This window comes from Bos grunniens, chromosome 22 (genome assembly GCF_055505025.1).
Source record: "Bos grunniens cultivar Pamir isolate PY7600 chromosome 22, Bosgru_T2T1.0, whole genome shotgun sequence".
NCBI lineage: Eukaryota > Metazoa > Chordata > Mammalia > Artiodactyla > Bovidae > Bos > Bos grunniens.
Genome location: NC_141186.1, coordinates 31,715,129 through 31,731,579, shown reverse-complemented (window position 1 = coordinate 31,731,579; position 16,451 = coordinate 31,715,129). Strand labels below are relative to the sequence as shown.

Sequence of the window (16,451 nt, the reverse complement as noted above, 5' to 3'; positions counted from 1 at the left end):
TTATAATATCTAGGAGAGTGGTTCTCAAACTTTGTGTGTACCTATTATGAGTCACAAGGCAACTGAAATTCAGAGATGTGAAGCAGCTTGTCAAAGATTCAAACCCAGTTTGTTCTAACTGAAGTTTTCTTTCTTGTTACCATCTATCTCTGCACAGATTCCTTAAAATCAGCTGAGATAAGTGCAGAGCACTGATAATAAAGACTTTCATCCAATACTTTGGGCACACATATGTTTAAGAAGATGTTTGAGTTAGAATTAGAAATGATTCTCTTTTCCTTTCCGAGAAAAAGTTACTTTTCTAGATTTCAAGGAAACTAATTGCAGTGACTCAATTACTAAAGATGAGAATTCTCCTCTCCTAGGAAATGAGAAATCTATTAAATTCTCGTACTGTCATAAAGAGGCTTAAAGCCTGGAGCCCTGTCCTAGATTCATCACCAGAACTTAACTCTGAAATGTTTCTTTTCCCAACATACTACCCAGTTTTAAGAGCATCTTAGGACAGAACCAGGTCAACATAGTAACATGCAGTCAACTTAATTCACATAAAAATGAGCAAATGAACATGAGATCTCTTTGGGTTCTTTTGAAATTTTTTTCTCCCTCCGTGATAATTTACTTTTATCACTTTTTGAGACCCAGTTTTGGACTTTTTACGATGCTTCTTTCTGTGGTACCTTTTACTCCATCTGACTTGTATACATTCTTCCCTCATCCTTGTGGTTTTCTTTTTTGTTTGACTAAGCTGATACACTCTCTATATTGAATATACACCAATACAAGAGTGCAATATCTCTAGTCTTTATCTATTTCTCCCAAGTATCTTTATTCTTTATCATAGGAGACATTGTAGAAAGCACCAGATTTATGTAGAAACCAAATCTTCGTGTGTATCTATATAACTAACAGGCAGAGGGAAAAAATAATTGAGTGTGGATGAAATGGGATTAGTAAACTGCAAGAAATAGCATATATATGTTTTCTTCTAAGTTTGTAAGTGAGCATTTTTGCATACTGATTCAGTGTCCCTTCTGTCACATTCTACTTGGATCCGGCACCCTGCCTTCTTGCTCGGTCTAGGGAGCATGTGATGATGGTGGGTGAGTGACCCTGGTGGATATGCAGCAACGACTCACTCCTTCAGGCTGATGCCTCAATGATGGAGGTGTTTTGCTTTATTATGTTCTTCCACCTAGACTGGAAGGCCTTTGGATAGGCTCCAGATGTTCCACAAAAAGGGGCACTTTTTATAGAGAAAAATGCTTAGTTTTCTCATTGGCAGCACTTAATGAGCGTGTCCTCTGAAGATAGGGAAGCACCCTGCAGAGGATGCATTTAACACAGCCCTATAATTTCCGAAGCGCTCACTCAGAGGCTGACTTTACAACTGCCTCTTCACCTTCACCAGTGCCCAAGGCAGTAATGGGGTCAGTTAGAGAGCTTCCTTCAACACTTGGGAGTCTACCCTCTGAGACTTCAGTGGAGATAAACACCAAGAGAAAATCCATCCGTCTGTGGGGTCCCCCCCCTTCATTTAGAAGTTCACTCAGCAAAATGCCATTTCCAATTCTGTTCTCTGTTAAAACACTGCAGTTGATAACATCACTGTAATTTTTGCAGTATTTCCCCCCTCTTAACCACCCAACAAAGAAAGGAAATGGAAGAAAAATGTATGTTAAGTGAAAACATAATATTATATCCTCTTTGACTTTCGCAAAGGGTGTTAAAACAGATTCATTAGTTTTGACTAAATGCAAGGTTTCTGTGAGGATTTTCGATAAGTGATGTGACAGAGTTGATACGTGCGCTCAAGACAATGGAGGTTAAAACTGTTTTGAAAACATCTTTCTCTCATATATCTCACGTGTTGAGCAAGCTACAGAATAAATATATGGTAGGTATTTTTCAGTGCAATAAAAAGATTTTCGAGGTAGGTCTCTCTTTTCCTGAAATACCTTTTTGTGCCATGATGAGCTAGCCAACAAAAGAATTTTGAGGGGGGCAGGTTAATAAGAGAAAGTAATTTATAACACTGATATGTCAATATGTTTTTGAATAAGCTTTTCCCCAGATTTTCTTGAATTCTCATTACTATAAGAATTATAATTATATGTCTTCCTCCCACTTGGAAAATGGCACAAGGCGCCTGCATGCAGTTCTGCTGTTCAAGTCATCACTAGAATAGAAATGTCACGACTTGGTTAACAATGCTTTATTATTCACATGGATCTTTTTTTTTTTTATAGTGTTCTTTAGCTCAAAAACATTGTAAATCAGATATCTGCCTCCCACTCTTTTGTTCATTTGCAAATTTTTATTATTCTAGTTGAAGAATGCAATGGTGTGTCAAGAGTCAGTGTGTTCTGTTTATGCTCTTCTTGCTTCAAAATCCTGTTTTCTGAAAAAGGGAAGATGCCAGAAGCATGCCTAATCCTAGCTTCTTCATACGTTTGTAAGAAAACTCTGTTCCTCTTCTGGATCAAAAGAAGTTTGGTGCTTTGAATCCATGAAGATGAAACAGAGGAATGAAAATATACTTAATATAAAGGAAAAGTACTTTAGACATTGTTATGGCTTTTAAACATATGTCATTTGCTTCTGCATCAGTTCTCCCTGTTTCTCTGTGTATGTGGTTTTTACTGCAGCACTGCTGTGCTCAGTTCAAGATATCAATGTGTGGTGGCGGTTTTGTTGAAATAGCTTCAAGGTGTCCCATTTAGAAACATGTTACTAATAGAAAGAGGGTTGACCTCCTAGGACATAAAATCATGCTATTGAATTTTTGTTCCATCACCAACTATCAAATTATTTTTTTATATGGTATGTACATGATTTAAAACACTTTAGAAAGAGTGTGAAATATAGCATCTTATGCCTGAATTCATAAATATGGTATTCATGTAGATTAACCAACATTGATTTAAAAAAAAGATCCTTCAGAAAATATCATGTAATATCTACCTAACAGATGAATCTGAAGCAAGACAATAGTCAGGAATTCACTCATTCATTTGAGAAACATTTATGGCTTATTTATATAGTACTTAGCAATACACTCATTGTTGGTAGATGCATAAGGGTGAATAAGACCTGGTGCCTGTCTTCTGAGTTTACCCGTCAGTGGAGTGTCAGACATTCAGCTGACTTCAGTAGCATATGACAAATGGATAATAGATAGGGGCTATTCTGCAGTTCTGCAGATGCAAATTCAGGGATTTTTAATAATGCTTGGTGTAACATAGATAGATATCTAAAAGAGATGACGTTTTCACTGGATCTCAAAAAATTAGTATTTAGTTGCCAGGTGGCCATTGATATTCAAGGAAGAAGAAAAAATTTGTAAAACACAGAAGTGTGAAAACTAGTATTTAGCAGAGCATAGTAAGAACATGGGGGAGGAATAAGCAAAAGTGAGAAGAAGGATTAGGGGAGCTATGGTGGAGTTTTTGTTTACCTATGGATTTTAGACTTAGGCCGTTGGGTAGTGGTTATTGATTTAAGGGGAATGGATCCCAAGGAAACATATGGACCCTTTCTTTGGAGAAATGCACCATACACAGACATATAATATAGATTCCCAACCCCTTACCCCCAAACATGGATATAGTCTGTATTAAAATATTAAAATATTTTAAAATATACAAATATTTTAAGCAGAAATAAAACAAGGTCATGTATTTGTCTTAGAAATACCAATATGGAGGATGAACTGGAAGGAAAGTAAGCTTTGTCCTCACCACAGCTCTGTAGGCTAAGCTATCTACATTTTACATATGAGGAAGCTGAGGCACAGATAGGTGATATAAGTCATGAACTGTAATTGCAAAGAGTGAATGGCGAAGCTGGGATTTATACTCAGAAAGTCTGGGTATAAATCTTCCAAAAAAGATGAGCTTTAAATTGTTATGGTGCCCTGCCTGTGATATAGTAGACTAAACAGGCTGATAATGATATTCATAGTACATATAATAATTAATATTCATAATCAGATCAGATCAGATCAGTCGCTCAGTCCTGTCCGACTCTTTGTGACCCCATGAATTGCAGCACGCCAGGCCTCCCTGTCCATCACCAACTCCTGGAGTTCACTGAGACTCACGTCCATCGAGTCAGTGATGCCATTCAGCCATCTCATCCTCCATCGTCCCCTTCTCCTCTTGCCCCCAATCCCTCCCAGCATCAGAGTCTTTTCCAATGAGTCAACTCTTCGCATGAGGTGGCCAAAGTACTGGAGTTTCAGCTTTAGCATCATTCCTTCCAAAGAAATCCCAGGGCTGATCTCCTATAGCAATGCAAAGGAGAAACTGTAATGATATCTGTTTGAATAGGTCACCACAATTATTCGGATTTCATGTGAAATATTTTGTATTTATATATTTGGAACTGAATAAGGTACTAACAGTTGTCTGTACTACCCTTAAGTTTTAGAAGTTTTGCTATAAAGAGTTTTGTTACTTTTTTAGAGATAAATGCTTATCTCAAATGGAAAATAATGCAAATATACTAAAGAAAATGTTATATTATTTTCACAGTAAATGAATGAAAAAATCTTGATAAAAATCTAATTAGAATTTAATTCGAAAAGTCACTCATCTTTAGCATTTTTTTAATATCTCGGAAGAAATTGCGTGTTTTACAACTGATATTAGGCTTCAAAAAAAAAACTTTCACTTCTAGAAATTCAGAGATGGCCTTTTTTTTTTTAAGATAGCACAAAAGTTTTGGGTGTAGGATCTCTGGTAGGCTTGTTCGGAGTTGTCTTTTCTCTGCCTTCAAGTTACAGTATATGAATACACATAGGAAAGAAAAATATTTCCAAAGTCAATTTACTGGAACCAGGTGCAATACTCAAATTGCTTACTTTTTAAAAAATATGGTGTTAAATGTTGAAAATTGAAAAAAATGTTTTGTATACTTTTATAGAGGTAAATGTCTATTCCTCTCATTAATTTTTTTACATGACTTCTTTTGATAGGATTGAAGTTTTATTTGTATTTTGGTTTTCTTTATTGACTGAGATGTATAGGCTGAATTATACCTCGAAGTTCCTTAATTCCTTCTTTTAAATGGGGTTGAGTGTCTGCTCTGTGACAGCTATAATACTATACTCTATGAGGAGAAACTCAGATAAAAGACGTAAGTCAGTTTTCAAATTTCTTCCAGTCAAAGAGCAGACTCCACTCAGGAGACCCTGGTAATTCCATGTAACAAATGCTCTGACCTAGGTTATAGGGATACTGGTGAGTGGTACCCAGCTCTGTCTCCATCACGGAGGAGGTCTTCCCAGAGAAGATGTCAAGAGTTGAATCTGAGGAAGCATAGGAAGAATGCCCATTTTCTTTTGTTAAAAAAGAAAAAAGTGTAAAACTTTCTATGAAAAAAAAGTTCAATTGCAAGCATTCTGGTACACATGTTAAAAGGAGAACCAGCAAAGATGAGTAAGGAGGGTAGAAGCAGATAGAAAAAAAAATTCAGAGACAGCCAAGGAAAGTGGGTGAGTGTATAAAACAATTTAGCGGTCAACATCACCAGTGCATGTAATAGGGACATTGTATATTCTGAAAGCTCCTTATTGCATAAATTGGTATCCCCAGTGCTTCAAATATGGCTAAAGAAAACACTCTCAATTATACTGATTTTAGCTTATACAGATTTATGTTGTTGACAGAGACTGACTGGATGTCCGCTGAGCCCAATCTACTTCTTTTTGGACACACAGAGTACATTTTCTGGCCTCCTTGCATTAGGTACATGGTTCTGTGCAAAAGGGATGTGGGCAGAAATGAAGTGCCTCACTTCTAGTTTGTCCCCTAAAATATGCCCTGTGATTCTTCACAGTTTGTTTTTTTACTTCTTGGACAGATTTAAGCAGAGAATGCAGTAGAAAACTCTGAGGGTCCGCATAGGGATGGCAGAGCCACAGGATGAAAAAAACTTGGATCCCTGAGTCACCATGTGGTGGAAGGCAACTCAGATATTTATCTGCATGGAACTTTGGGTGGCCAAGAGAGATCATTTATTAAATTAGGCCCTAGAAACTTGGGGATTATTTACAGCTGCTGCTGCTGCTAAGTCGCTTCAGTCATGTCCAACTCTGTGCGACCTCATAGACGGCAGCCCACCAGGCTCCCCCATCCCTGGGATTCTCCAGGCAAGAACACTGGAGTGGGTTGCCATTTCCTTCTCCAATGCATGAAAGTGAAAAGTGAAAGTGAAGTCACTCAGTTGTGTCCAACTCTTAGTGACCCCATGGTCTGCAGCCCACCAGGCTCCTCCGTCCATGGGATTTTCCAAGCAAGAGCACTTTACAGCAGGTACTGTTTATCAATCTGGTTAATAATATGTTAATTTGGAATACAACTCATACGTAAGTTAATCAATAACTATGTTTAAGTAATTATTATTGAGTAATTATGATCAAAATACTATTTATTGAGTGCCAGGATTGGTACAAAATACAATATATTTATTTTCTGATTTTCCCCTATATGAAATGTACTTAGTAGATACTATAATTGTAGTATTATATAATTGTATAACAGTAGAAGTCATCTCGAAGAGTCGGACATGACTGAGCAACTTCACTTTCATGCATTGGAGAATGAAACGGCAATCCACTCCAGTGTTCTTGCCTGGAGAATCCCAGGGATGGGGGAGCCTGGTGGGCTGCCGTCTATGGGGTGGCACAGAGTCGGACACGACTGAAGCGACTTAGCAGCAGCAGCAGCAACAGAAGTCATTGCACTATAATGGTTAAGAAATTGAGGCTCAGAGAGTTGGAGACATTTTACTTAAGGTCATAGAATTAACAGTAGTGTGGCCAGGATTTGCATCCATGCTGTCACACGTGGTAGCTATCCACTTAACTGTATATGGTCTCCCATTGGTAGATCCTGTAATACATGTTGAACAACCAATACCATGAATTATTTTAACAACAGTCAGGACAAGTGCCTTTATTCTGCAGGATTATGTAGAAGCTCCATTTCACCCTTAAGAGAAATTCTTTTCCCCAGTATGTCCCTTCATGAAAATATGTATTTATTTGTGTGGTAGTACCAAAACGTTTATTTTTGACCACTAGAACTATTTTTTGATTTTCAAAGTCTGTACAAGCTTGTTAGCATTATGCACATAATTGATGACTCATACATATGAGTCCATGTATACACACACACATTTTTTAAAAACTCTAGCCAAATGGATGTTTGAAAATAACAATAGAAATCTATCTTGAAATTGACTGATAGATGTTATCTATTTATATTATTTATTATACCTTAATGAAGGAATGATGCTAAAGCTGAAACTCCAGTACTTTGGCCACCTCATGCGAAGAGTTGACTCATTGGAAAAGACTCTGATGCTGGGAGGGACTGGGGACAGGAGGAGAAGGGGACGACAGAGGATGAGATGGCTGGATGGCATCACCGACCCGATGGATGTGAGTTTGAGCAAACTTCGGGAGTTGGTGATGGACAGGGAGGCCTGGTGTGCTGCGATTCATGGGGTCGCAAAGAGTCGGACATGACTGAGTGACTGAACTGAGCTGAATGTCTAGTTTCATTTGATGAAACAAACTTGAGCTGTGATCACAGCAAACTGTAATTTATGAGTCAAGGATTCTAGTCTTTTGCTGGAAATCTCTTTTAAGTAGAGGTTTCTCCTTGGGAACAATTCATCCCATCCCTTCATCCTGCTTGAGTTATAAAGATAGTGCTCCATGATAAATCCATGAGCCGAATATATGTTCAAATATAAGGATGCTGTGCACACATCTCACCTAACTTGTGTTATCATCCTCCTCCCATGTGGGAGAAGAGGATCTGAACACACAAAGGTCTTTATTAAAAAGGTGAACTTCAATTTGAATAAAAAGGCCACATCCCGGTCACACTTTGCTCCTTTTCCCTGCTTGCAGGCGGCTGGCTTGACCCTTAGGAGGGACCAGCAGCATGAAGCACACCAACACTGGTCCATCCTGTCTCGCTATTGCTCTGCAATTTTAACAAATCCTTTTTTTTTTACCTTTCCTGACAAAGCAGCCGTATTGTTATTAACTGTAAATGTATTAAAAACTCACAAGGGCATTTTAGTATGTGTATCATGCCTGAAAAATATTATTGCCTGACAGGCCCCCATTGGCAAGTGAAAAGAGGTTTTATTGAAGGAAACAGCAGTAGCAAACAGCAAGCGGTGTGCAGGAAGGTAATTGTTCTTTTAATATTGGAGTCACACATTCACTTAAGATGAAGGCTCCTCCCTGCCCCTGCCTCATCCACACCCAGAGGACCCGCCAGACAAGCAGCCCTGCCACCTCTCTCTGGGATCAAGCTGTCAATGCAGACTTGCATTCTTTCCCTTTTCCTGAGCTAAGCTCTACCCTCAGAGCTCCCAGCGCCTTCCTGAGTGAAAGCTCTGAAAGAGCTCCCTTCTAAATTGCATCACTCGCAGGGCACTCTTCAAACTGACAGAACAAAAGAGCCAAATTCTGAAAGTCTGGGCTGAGTGACTTGTTAGTCGTGCTGGTTGACTCTTAATAGGCTCTGAGAATGGGCCATGGTCATTTTGATGCTGCTTAAGGAAACCTTGTAGAGTTCTTTTCTAGTTAGTTACTATTTAAGGTTGATTTGCTTAATCAGCAAAACACACAGTAAGGGCACAGAGACAGAGAGAGAGAGAGACCTCAGAAGAAAGTTCTTCCTACTATCCCTCACCCCATCCAATCATTGATAGTAAAATTACTTGGACTAGGAGTTAAAAAAATAATGAGGTGGATGAAACTGGAGCCTAGTATACAGAGTGAAGTAAGCCAGAAAGAAAAACACCAATACAGTATACTAACGCATATATATGGAATTAGAAAGATGGTAACAATAACCCTGTATACGAGACAGCAAAAGAGACATTGATGTATAGAACAGTCTTTTGGACTCTGTGGGAGAGGGAGAGGGTGGGATAATTTGGGAGAATGGCATTGAAATATGTATAATATCATATATGAAACGAGTCGCCAGTCCAGGTTCGATGCACGATACTGGATGCTTGGGGCTGGTGCACTGGGACGACCCAGAGGGATGGTATGGGGAGGGAGGAGGGAGGAGGGTTCAGGATGGGGAACACATGTATACCTGTGGCAGATTCATTTTGATATATGGCAAAACCAATACAATATTGTAAAGTTAAATTAAATTAAATTTAAAAAAAAATTCTCCTTGAAAAGGACTAAACAGGCCTGCTCTGATGTATGTGTGTATGCATACGTTTCTCTTCTGGAACTGATGCAATACTAAATAATAGAGTTTCCTTGCCGGCTAGTTAGCACTGAGTTCCCCAAGCTTCATTGTCTGCTCCTGCTGCCCCTCTCCTTCCTCAGCCATTAATGAATACATTCAACCGGCCAGGGTCACTTTATTATTCTGACATAATGAACTGGGGATGTGATTTCCAAGTTCTGAGGCTGACACTGGCAGGGTGACGCTTTCACCTCGAGGTGCCCCGATTGTGTACTCAACACACTTGGAAGAATAAATATTGATCTGCTTTCTGAGGATATGCGGCCATGTGAAATGTTAATGCTTTTAAACGGCTTTGGACATAGAAAGTAGCTATTATTACCACTATTATTATAAGGTATAAAATCTCAGAGAGTATCTCATCTTCACCCTTTATCCTCATGATTGGTGTGTTGAGTGCCCACTGTATTCACAGCGCTGCTCATGTGACTGGGTACAGTGATGACATTCACAGACAAAGACATTGATTTTGAGACTCGCCAGTAAGGACGGTAAGGATTATTCTCAACAGTAATTATATACATATTTTATGGACTTCCAATAACAAACGTTTATTCTCTCATTGGGTCTCATTCATTATTGGGTTGGACGTTTTCCATTTGTCTTCTCCAGATGATTCATTCTCTTATATGAAAAGAAGGAGGAAATGGCCATTTAAAATCATAATTGGCCATAAAACTTTGGGGCCCTAAAAAGGATAGGGTTAATATTTACCATTTGGTTTGGTGAAAAAAAAAATTTATAGGAAAGTTTGGATACTCAAAGTGAGTTCCCCTCAAAGCCATGGTGTAGGAGATAGTCATAGTTAAACTGTGCTAAATAAGAACAGGTGAAATTTGTGATTTGGATGGTACTGGTAAAGCTTGAAGGAAATAAAAGTACAGCAAGGTGGCAGGAGGTAAGGACTCACCATGGAACAGTGGCCAGTGAGAATGGCCAAGGGATATAGTTAACAATATGGCTGTTTGTATAGTCAAAGCTAAGGTTTTTCCAGTAGTCATGTATAGATGTGAGAGTTGGACCATAAAGAAGGCTGAATTCTGAAGAATTGATGCTTTTGAACTGTGGTGTTGGAGAAAACTCTTGAGAGGCTCTTGGACTGCAAGGAGATCAAGCCAGTCAATCCTAAAGGAAATCAGTCCTGACCACTCATTGGAGGGACTGATTTTCAGCAAGCTGAAGCTGCAGTACTTTTGCCACCTGATACGAAGAGCCAACTCATTAGAAAAGACCCTGATGCTGGGAAAGATTGAAGGCAGGAGGAGAAGGGGACAACAGATGAGATGGTTGGATAGCATCATTTACTCTATGGACATGAGTTTGAACAAGCTCCAGGAGATGGTGAAGGACAGGGAAGCCTGGTGTGCTGCAGTCCATGGGGTTGCAAAGAGTCAGACACAAGTGAGCGACTGAACAACAAATAGCAAATTTTAAATTGTTTGTAAGTTTTGCTGATAAAGCCCTTCTCCCCTTTGTTTTCTTACTTTAAACTTTAGTAAAAATCTATTAGACCCCATGTAGATCTGAAACACGGAAGGTATTTGCAGTGAGTGAGTTGGGATTGAATATGAGACAACTTTGCTTTTCTCAAGGACTCCAGACACTTGAAGAGAGGGTTGTGCTGCCATCTGAGTTACACATTTGTTTATTAAGTCATTCATTTACCTAATGTTTATTGAGTATCTACTGCATGCTAGGGACTTTGATGGAAATTGGAAATACAAAAGAGAGTAGTACTGATATGACCTGTGCTTAGTACAGGTTACGGTTGTATGTAATGGGATGTGCATGTGTCTGCTTTGCAGTAATTTGAAAATTTATAGGGATCCTTTGTGATCTACACACATAGCAGAGTTTCTGTTTTGCAGCCCCCACCCACCAGTTCTTCCTTACTTTATTTTGGCAAATTAATTTCTTTATTGGTTCCTAGCTTTTCAGATTTTGCTCAAGTAATGCCTCCCCCCTCTCCCCACCTAGTCACACCTTGCCAAGTCCTCTGTACAGCCTTGGATATCCTCAGCCTGAAGAAACCTCACATTTTTTTCTGATTTAATTGGTCTGGAGTTCAGTCTAAAGTATCACAATTTGTAACAACTGCCAAGATGATTCTAGTATGTAGCCAGGGTTGAGAACTGCTGTCCAAACATATGCAAATAAATCTTATTGGTACAGTGACCTACTATTGCATTTTGCAGCAACATTTATCCTTTATATTTCCTTTTTTCCCCTACGAGAGGAAAATGGGTCCTTCTCCTTTTCAACATGACCTTTGGATCAGGAGTTTGCATCTCGTTATCTTCCGCTGTCCACAGGATGCGTCTTTATTCACCATGATCCCCTTTCCCTGTATTTTCAGTCTCTCTACTGACTCTGTCCTGCCTCCGCAGGCTGACTTAGGTGCGCTATAGCCTGAAAAGCCTTCTTAAGCTAATTTTCCCATCGCCCAATTACTCAGAGGGGTCCTTAGCACAAGCGATTTTACTATCTACTCATTCCTTGATCCTTCACAATTGGCTTCTGTGCCTACCAAGTAAAACTGATCTTCCAAAGCCCTTGTGGTAATACATGCTAGCTGCTTAATGCATATTGGTTGAGTGAAAAAATAAATGAATACATGACTTTATAATAATCAAATTAATGATCTCTCATCAGTTTCCCCCCTCCTTGATAACATGGGTAGTCAGGCCCATGATTCTGACCCTGTCTTTTTTAGCAGAGAATGCTGTTGTTGTCCCCCACCCCATTCTGATATTTCTTCTACGACCCCTTGGCTGGCCACTTCACAGTGTTACACAGGTGTATGGGTTGTGGAAGCAGACAGACTTGGTCATCAAATCAAGTCCCTGCCACTTCATAGTTGCATGACTTAGAACAAATTGACCACCTCACCAAGCCTCATTTCTTCATCCATAGAATGGAGATAAGACAACACTGCTCTAAAGATTGATATGATACTTCAGTGCCATTGCGAAGTCATTAAGTGCTCAGTTAATGTTAGTGGATGTTTGCATTGCAGTGGATAGAAGCTGCCTGTGGGCAGTCACTAGGCCATTTTTTCCCACCATTGTGTTCTATACTTGAAACTTACAGTGTTAGGCTCAGGATCCTTGAAAAAAAAAGGTGAATGAAGAGCCAGTCCATTGTTTCTCTTAATGGATGATCTTTCTCAAAGCCTTGCCTTAGGCTCTATTCACTCTTTTCCTTGCTGACCTCATTTATTTCCTGATGACCTTTGATATCACTTATTACTCCACCTCTCTTCTTCATGTAGATAACCACCACATCTAAATGAAACCAGACTCTGCTTGTTGTGCCCTCCATATCCAGATATGTTGTCTTTAAGACATTTCCCAAGCAAGCATCCCAAAAGGCATTTCTTGCATATCTTAAAATCACTATATTCAGAAAAGAACTAGTCTGTCTTCTCTCTCCCTAACCCTTATTATTCATTTTAATATATTCATTATATATATTTGGAAGAGCCTGCTATATAAAATATATTTGTGGGATTTCACTGGTGGTTTGGTAGTTAAGACTTCACACTTTCAATGCAAGGAACATGAGTTCAATCCCTGGCCGAGAAAGTAAGGTCCTGCATACTGCACACTATACACACCCCCCAAATATATATATATATATATAATATATATATTCAAAGTATATAAATATGTATATATTTCAAGTATATAAATATGTGTATATTTCAAGTATAAAGTATATATATTTGTTTAATTTATATATACATTTACAAAATATATGTGTTTATCTATGTAATGACCTCCAAAGAGGTCTACCTGCCTATCTGTTGATTGGCTTAATGATATTCCCATCTACCAAATGTTATTCTTCATAATGTATAGCTCAGGTTTTTAGCTACCTGCCCTAATGACAACCAAAACTAACAAGAACTGTAATTCTTACAAGTCCACACTTCTTATCCTGCCAGGTTTTTTTTTGACCCTTATTTTAATCAAAACTCCCTTTTATATAAACAATATTTATACTTTAAGCGAGCAACACATAGTTACAATTTTATTGTGAAAAAAAAAAGAGCTCAAGCAATATGGAAGTGTAAAAGAAAAGCAAAATTCTCACTTCACCCCTGCTGCTTGCTTCATTCTTACTACTCTTTATGGAGGTGGTTCCTATTTTCAGTTAGGGACAACTCTTTTCTAGATTTTTCATCTAAATTGATGAACATATACATGTCTGATGCTTACTTAATGTAAATGGGCCATACTGCATTTGTTAACGTCTTGTTCATTTAGCCCAACCTCTTCCTAGAGGACTGTGGCCCAGTATAGCCTCCTACAGGAGCACCATGACATATTAGGCAGACTTTCATTGCTAAATGTTTAAAAGCCCCCTTGCTATTTATTCCCCATTTATCTGTGTCATCTTTTAACTAAATGAGAAATCACATTTCACATTTTCTGTCTTGGCTTCTTTGTACATGCCTAACAGTGAAACTTCTACTTATCCCCCCAAACCCAGCTCAAATGTTAGTTATACATGGGGTCTTCTTGGCTAATTCTAGCTTAAAGTGATTTCTTAGAGAAGTTGCTCAATCCTTCAAGGACAGAGACTGAGCTTTTTTTCATCCCTTAAAGCTAAACACAGGGTCTTAAATAGGAAGACTCTGAATCAGTGTAATGTATAAATGAGAACATGATTTTTCAACTTTTGTTATATAACATGTATGTAGAGATAGGCTTATAAGCACCTTCAAGGGAAAAAATATGATTGTGGTGTACTTTGAATAATGCAGATGTGTGATGCTGTTATGCCAGTGCTGTGGCCACTATACTGTGGGCACTGACAAAGATGGAGTCCTTCCCTTAACACATTACCCCAAAGTGCCCGTTATCTAGTACAGGAAGCTATTGCAAAGAAATCAAATGAACCTACCAGGGTCTTCCAGAGGACTTTGAATTGAACTGGATAATCCTAAAAGAAAGGAAATTAAAAATAATTATTTGCATGAATATCCAATTTTTTTGTCTTTCCAGGATCCATTTACCTTTTTTTTTTCAGGGAAGAGAACCCCACTTTCCAAAAGAAGACCTGTTCCACATAGTTTGAGTGGAATGGTCTTGTCCATACCTCTTCCGTGCAGAGACATGGTAACCCACATCCTGTAAAACCCAGCCATGGTGGTGTTTTATGGGATGGCTCTAAGAATCAGGTAGTACCAGTCAGGTTGTTCCCTGAAAGTGAGAGTTCTCTCCTCTTTTGTGAGGTTGAAGATAACTGATAAAAGTTATCTTTCTTGCCTTGTATAAAAATCTGAGAATAAAACTAAAACAAGGAGCCAAATAACCATCAAAGAAGGGCATTGACTTTGTCATTTGAGTGCCTGGATTCTCTTACTCCTGAAACTCATCTACTTTTGGAGATCCTAGATATGAGAATCTATAAGTTCCCTTTTGGAGAAGGCAATGGCACCCCACTCCAGTACTCTTGCCTGGAAAATCCCATGGACGGAGGAGGCTGGAAGGCTGCAGTCCATGGGGTCGCTGAGGGTCAGACACGACTGAGCGACTTCACTTTTACTTTTCATTTTCACGCACTGGAGAAGTAAATGGCAACCCACTCCAGTGTTCTTGTCTGGAGAATCCCAGGGACAGGGGAGCCTGGTGGGCTGCTGTCTATGGGGTTGCACAGAGTCGGACACGACTGAAGTGACTTAGTAGTAGTAGTAGTTAAGTTCCCTTTACCTATGCTACTTGGGTTTCCATAATGGAAAGAGGCTCGCAACATTATGTAGGAGGTTTAAATAACTTTAAATATTTATCTGATTCTGTTTCCTTCCCATCTCTTTTTTACAGGATGTGTGCTGATGAAATTCTGTAAATTTACTTGTTTAGTCTCTTCTTTCTAACTCCTAAAACATTCACAGAGTAGAAATTGGAGGCTGGATTTTGTGCTGAAATGTCTGGTAAGAAATAAACTGAGATGTGGTTTTTGGTGACCTGGTCTTTCATCAGTTTTATTCAATTTACTTGAGTGAGAAGAGGGGACAAAAATGTATGTGTATTGAGTTTCTATTCAATTCAACTCTTTCATGACATTTACCCCTCTCATGTAAATACTCTGATCCTGACTTAGAAGATTTTTAAAAAATCAAGGTGATTTTCAGATTAGGTGCTTTGCTGAAGGTCGTTGGCTGGTTAGATGTGGTCGATTTAAGATTAGGATCCAATTGGGTCTGACCTCTGAGCCCTCCCTCTCCGCCATCTGGAATGTTATACAGTTAGGAAGAATGTTGACTCTTAGGTCTCAAAGCACATTTCTAACTTTTAGTCAACTGCTTTGACATTCATGGTTTGGCATTATTGTTTGGGGGGAAATTATGTTCTAGAGAGAAGTGTATTGCTCTATAGGGAATTTGAGATTTGAATTTGGAGATGTTAATTCTAGTTCCGTGATACATATTTTTTTCACTGGAAAGCTCTGTGGTTACGAAGTTCAGTCTTTCTAGATCTTAGGCTTCCTCCTCTGTCAAATAAAAGATATGAGGGCCGATCACCTTTCAAATCTATCCTAGTCTACTTCTGCGGGTACACACTTCTCAGAACTCTATACTTCTCCTATTAGAGATCGTAACACCCTGTGTTGTGATTATATGCTATATGCACTGATGTCTTTCCCAACAACGAACCCAGCATATGACAAATAATAGATGATCAGTTAATATCTGTTGAATAAATAGATGAGGGAAAGAAGTCTGTTCACTTTTGTATCTAGAATACTACTTTTTAACATATTTTTTTCTACTGACCAAAGAGTGATCTTTGAAATTGCAGGAAATAACCTGAAATTTTGCTGGTGAGAAGTAAAACTAAGCTGATGGAAGATTTGAGTACTATGGTGCTCAGTCCATCAGTGTGTATTTTAAAGAAGACTTTCCTTTAATTCAGAGCTCAAGATAAGCAAAGAGTTAACTCACAGTTTTCAGATAGGAGATGTACTTTAAAGTGTAAAATGGTCATTTTAGGATGTCACTGTAATTCAGCTTTTAAGGCTTGGTAACTGAGCCATCTTGGTGAACCTTCCTGTGAATGAAACCTTCCTTAATCAGCTTTTCCTATATTATTTCATCCTGGGAAAGAAAAGCAGTAGCTAAGCCAGAAGCAAGCAGAATAACAACAA

The 16,451-nt window shown here is 38.7% G+C and overlaps 2 protein-coding genes across 38 annotated transcripts in view; one reads left to right on the top strand and one right to left on the bottom strand.

The window, feature by feature from the left end:
• LOC147348250 (uncharacterized) overlaps window positions 1–16,451 on the top strand; it is an 888,338-nt gene that overhangs the window by 170,521 nt on the left and 701,366 nt on the right. The gene's annotated exons all lie outside the window — the stretch shown is intronic.
• Window positions 1–16,451, bottom strand: part of MDFIC2 (MyoD family inhibitor domain containing 2) — a 116,383-nt gene that overhangs the window by 32,978 nt on the left and 66,954 nt on the right. For both annotated transcript variants that reach the window (XM_086366791.1, XM_086366792.1), the window contains exon 3: window positions 14,208–14,246. In XM_086366791.1, the coding sequence (XP_086222917.1) occupies window positions 14,208–14,246 (39 nt within the window). The remainder of the gene's footprint in view (window positions 1–14,207; window positions 14,247–16,451) is intronic.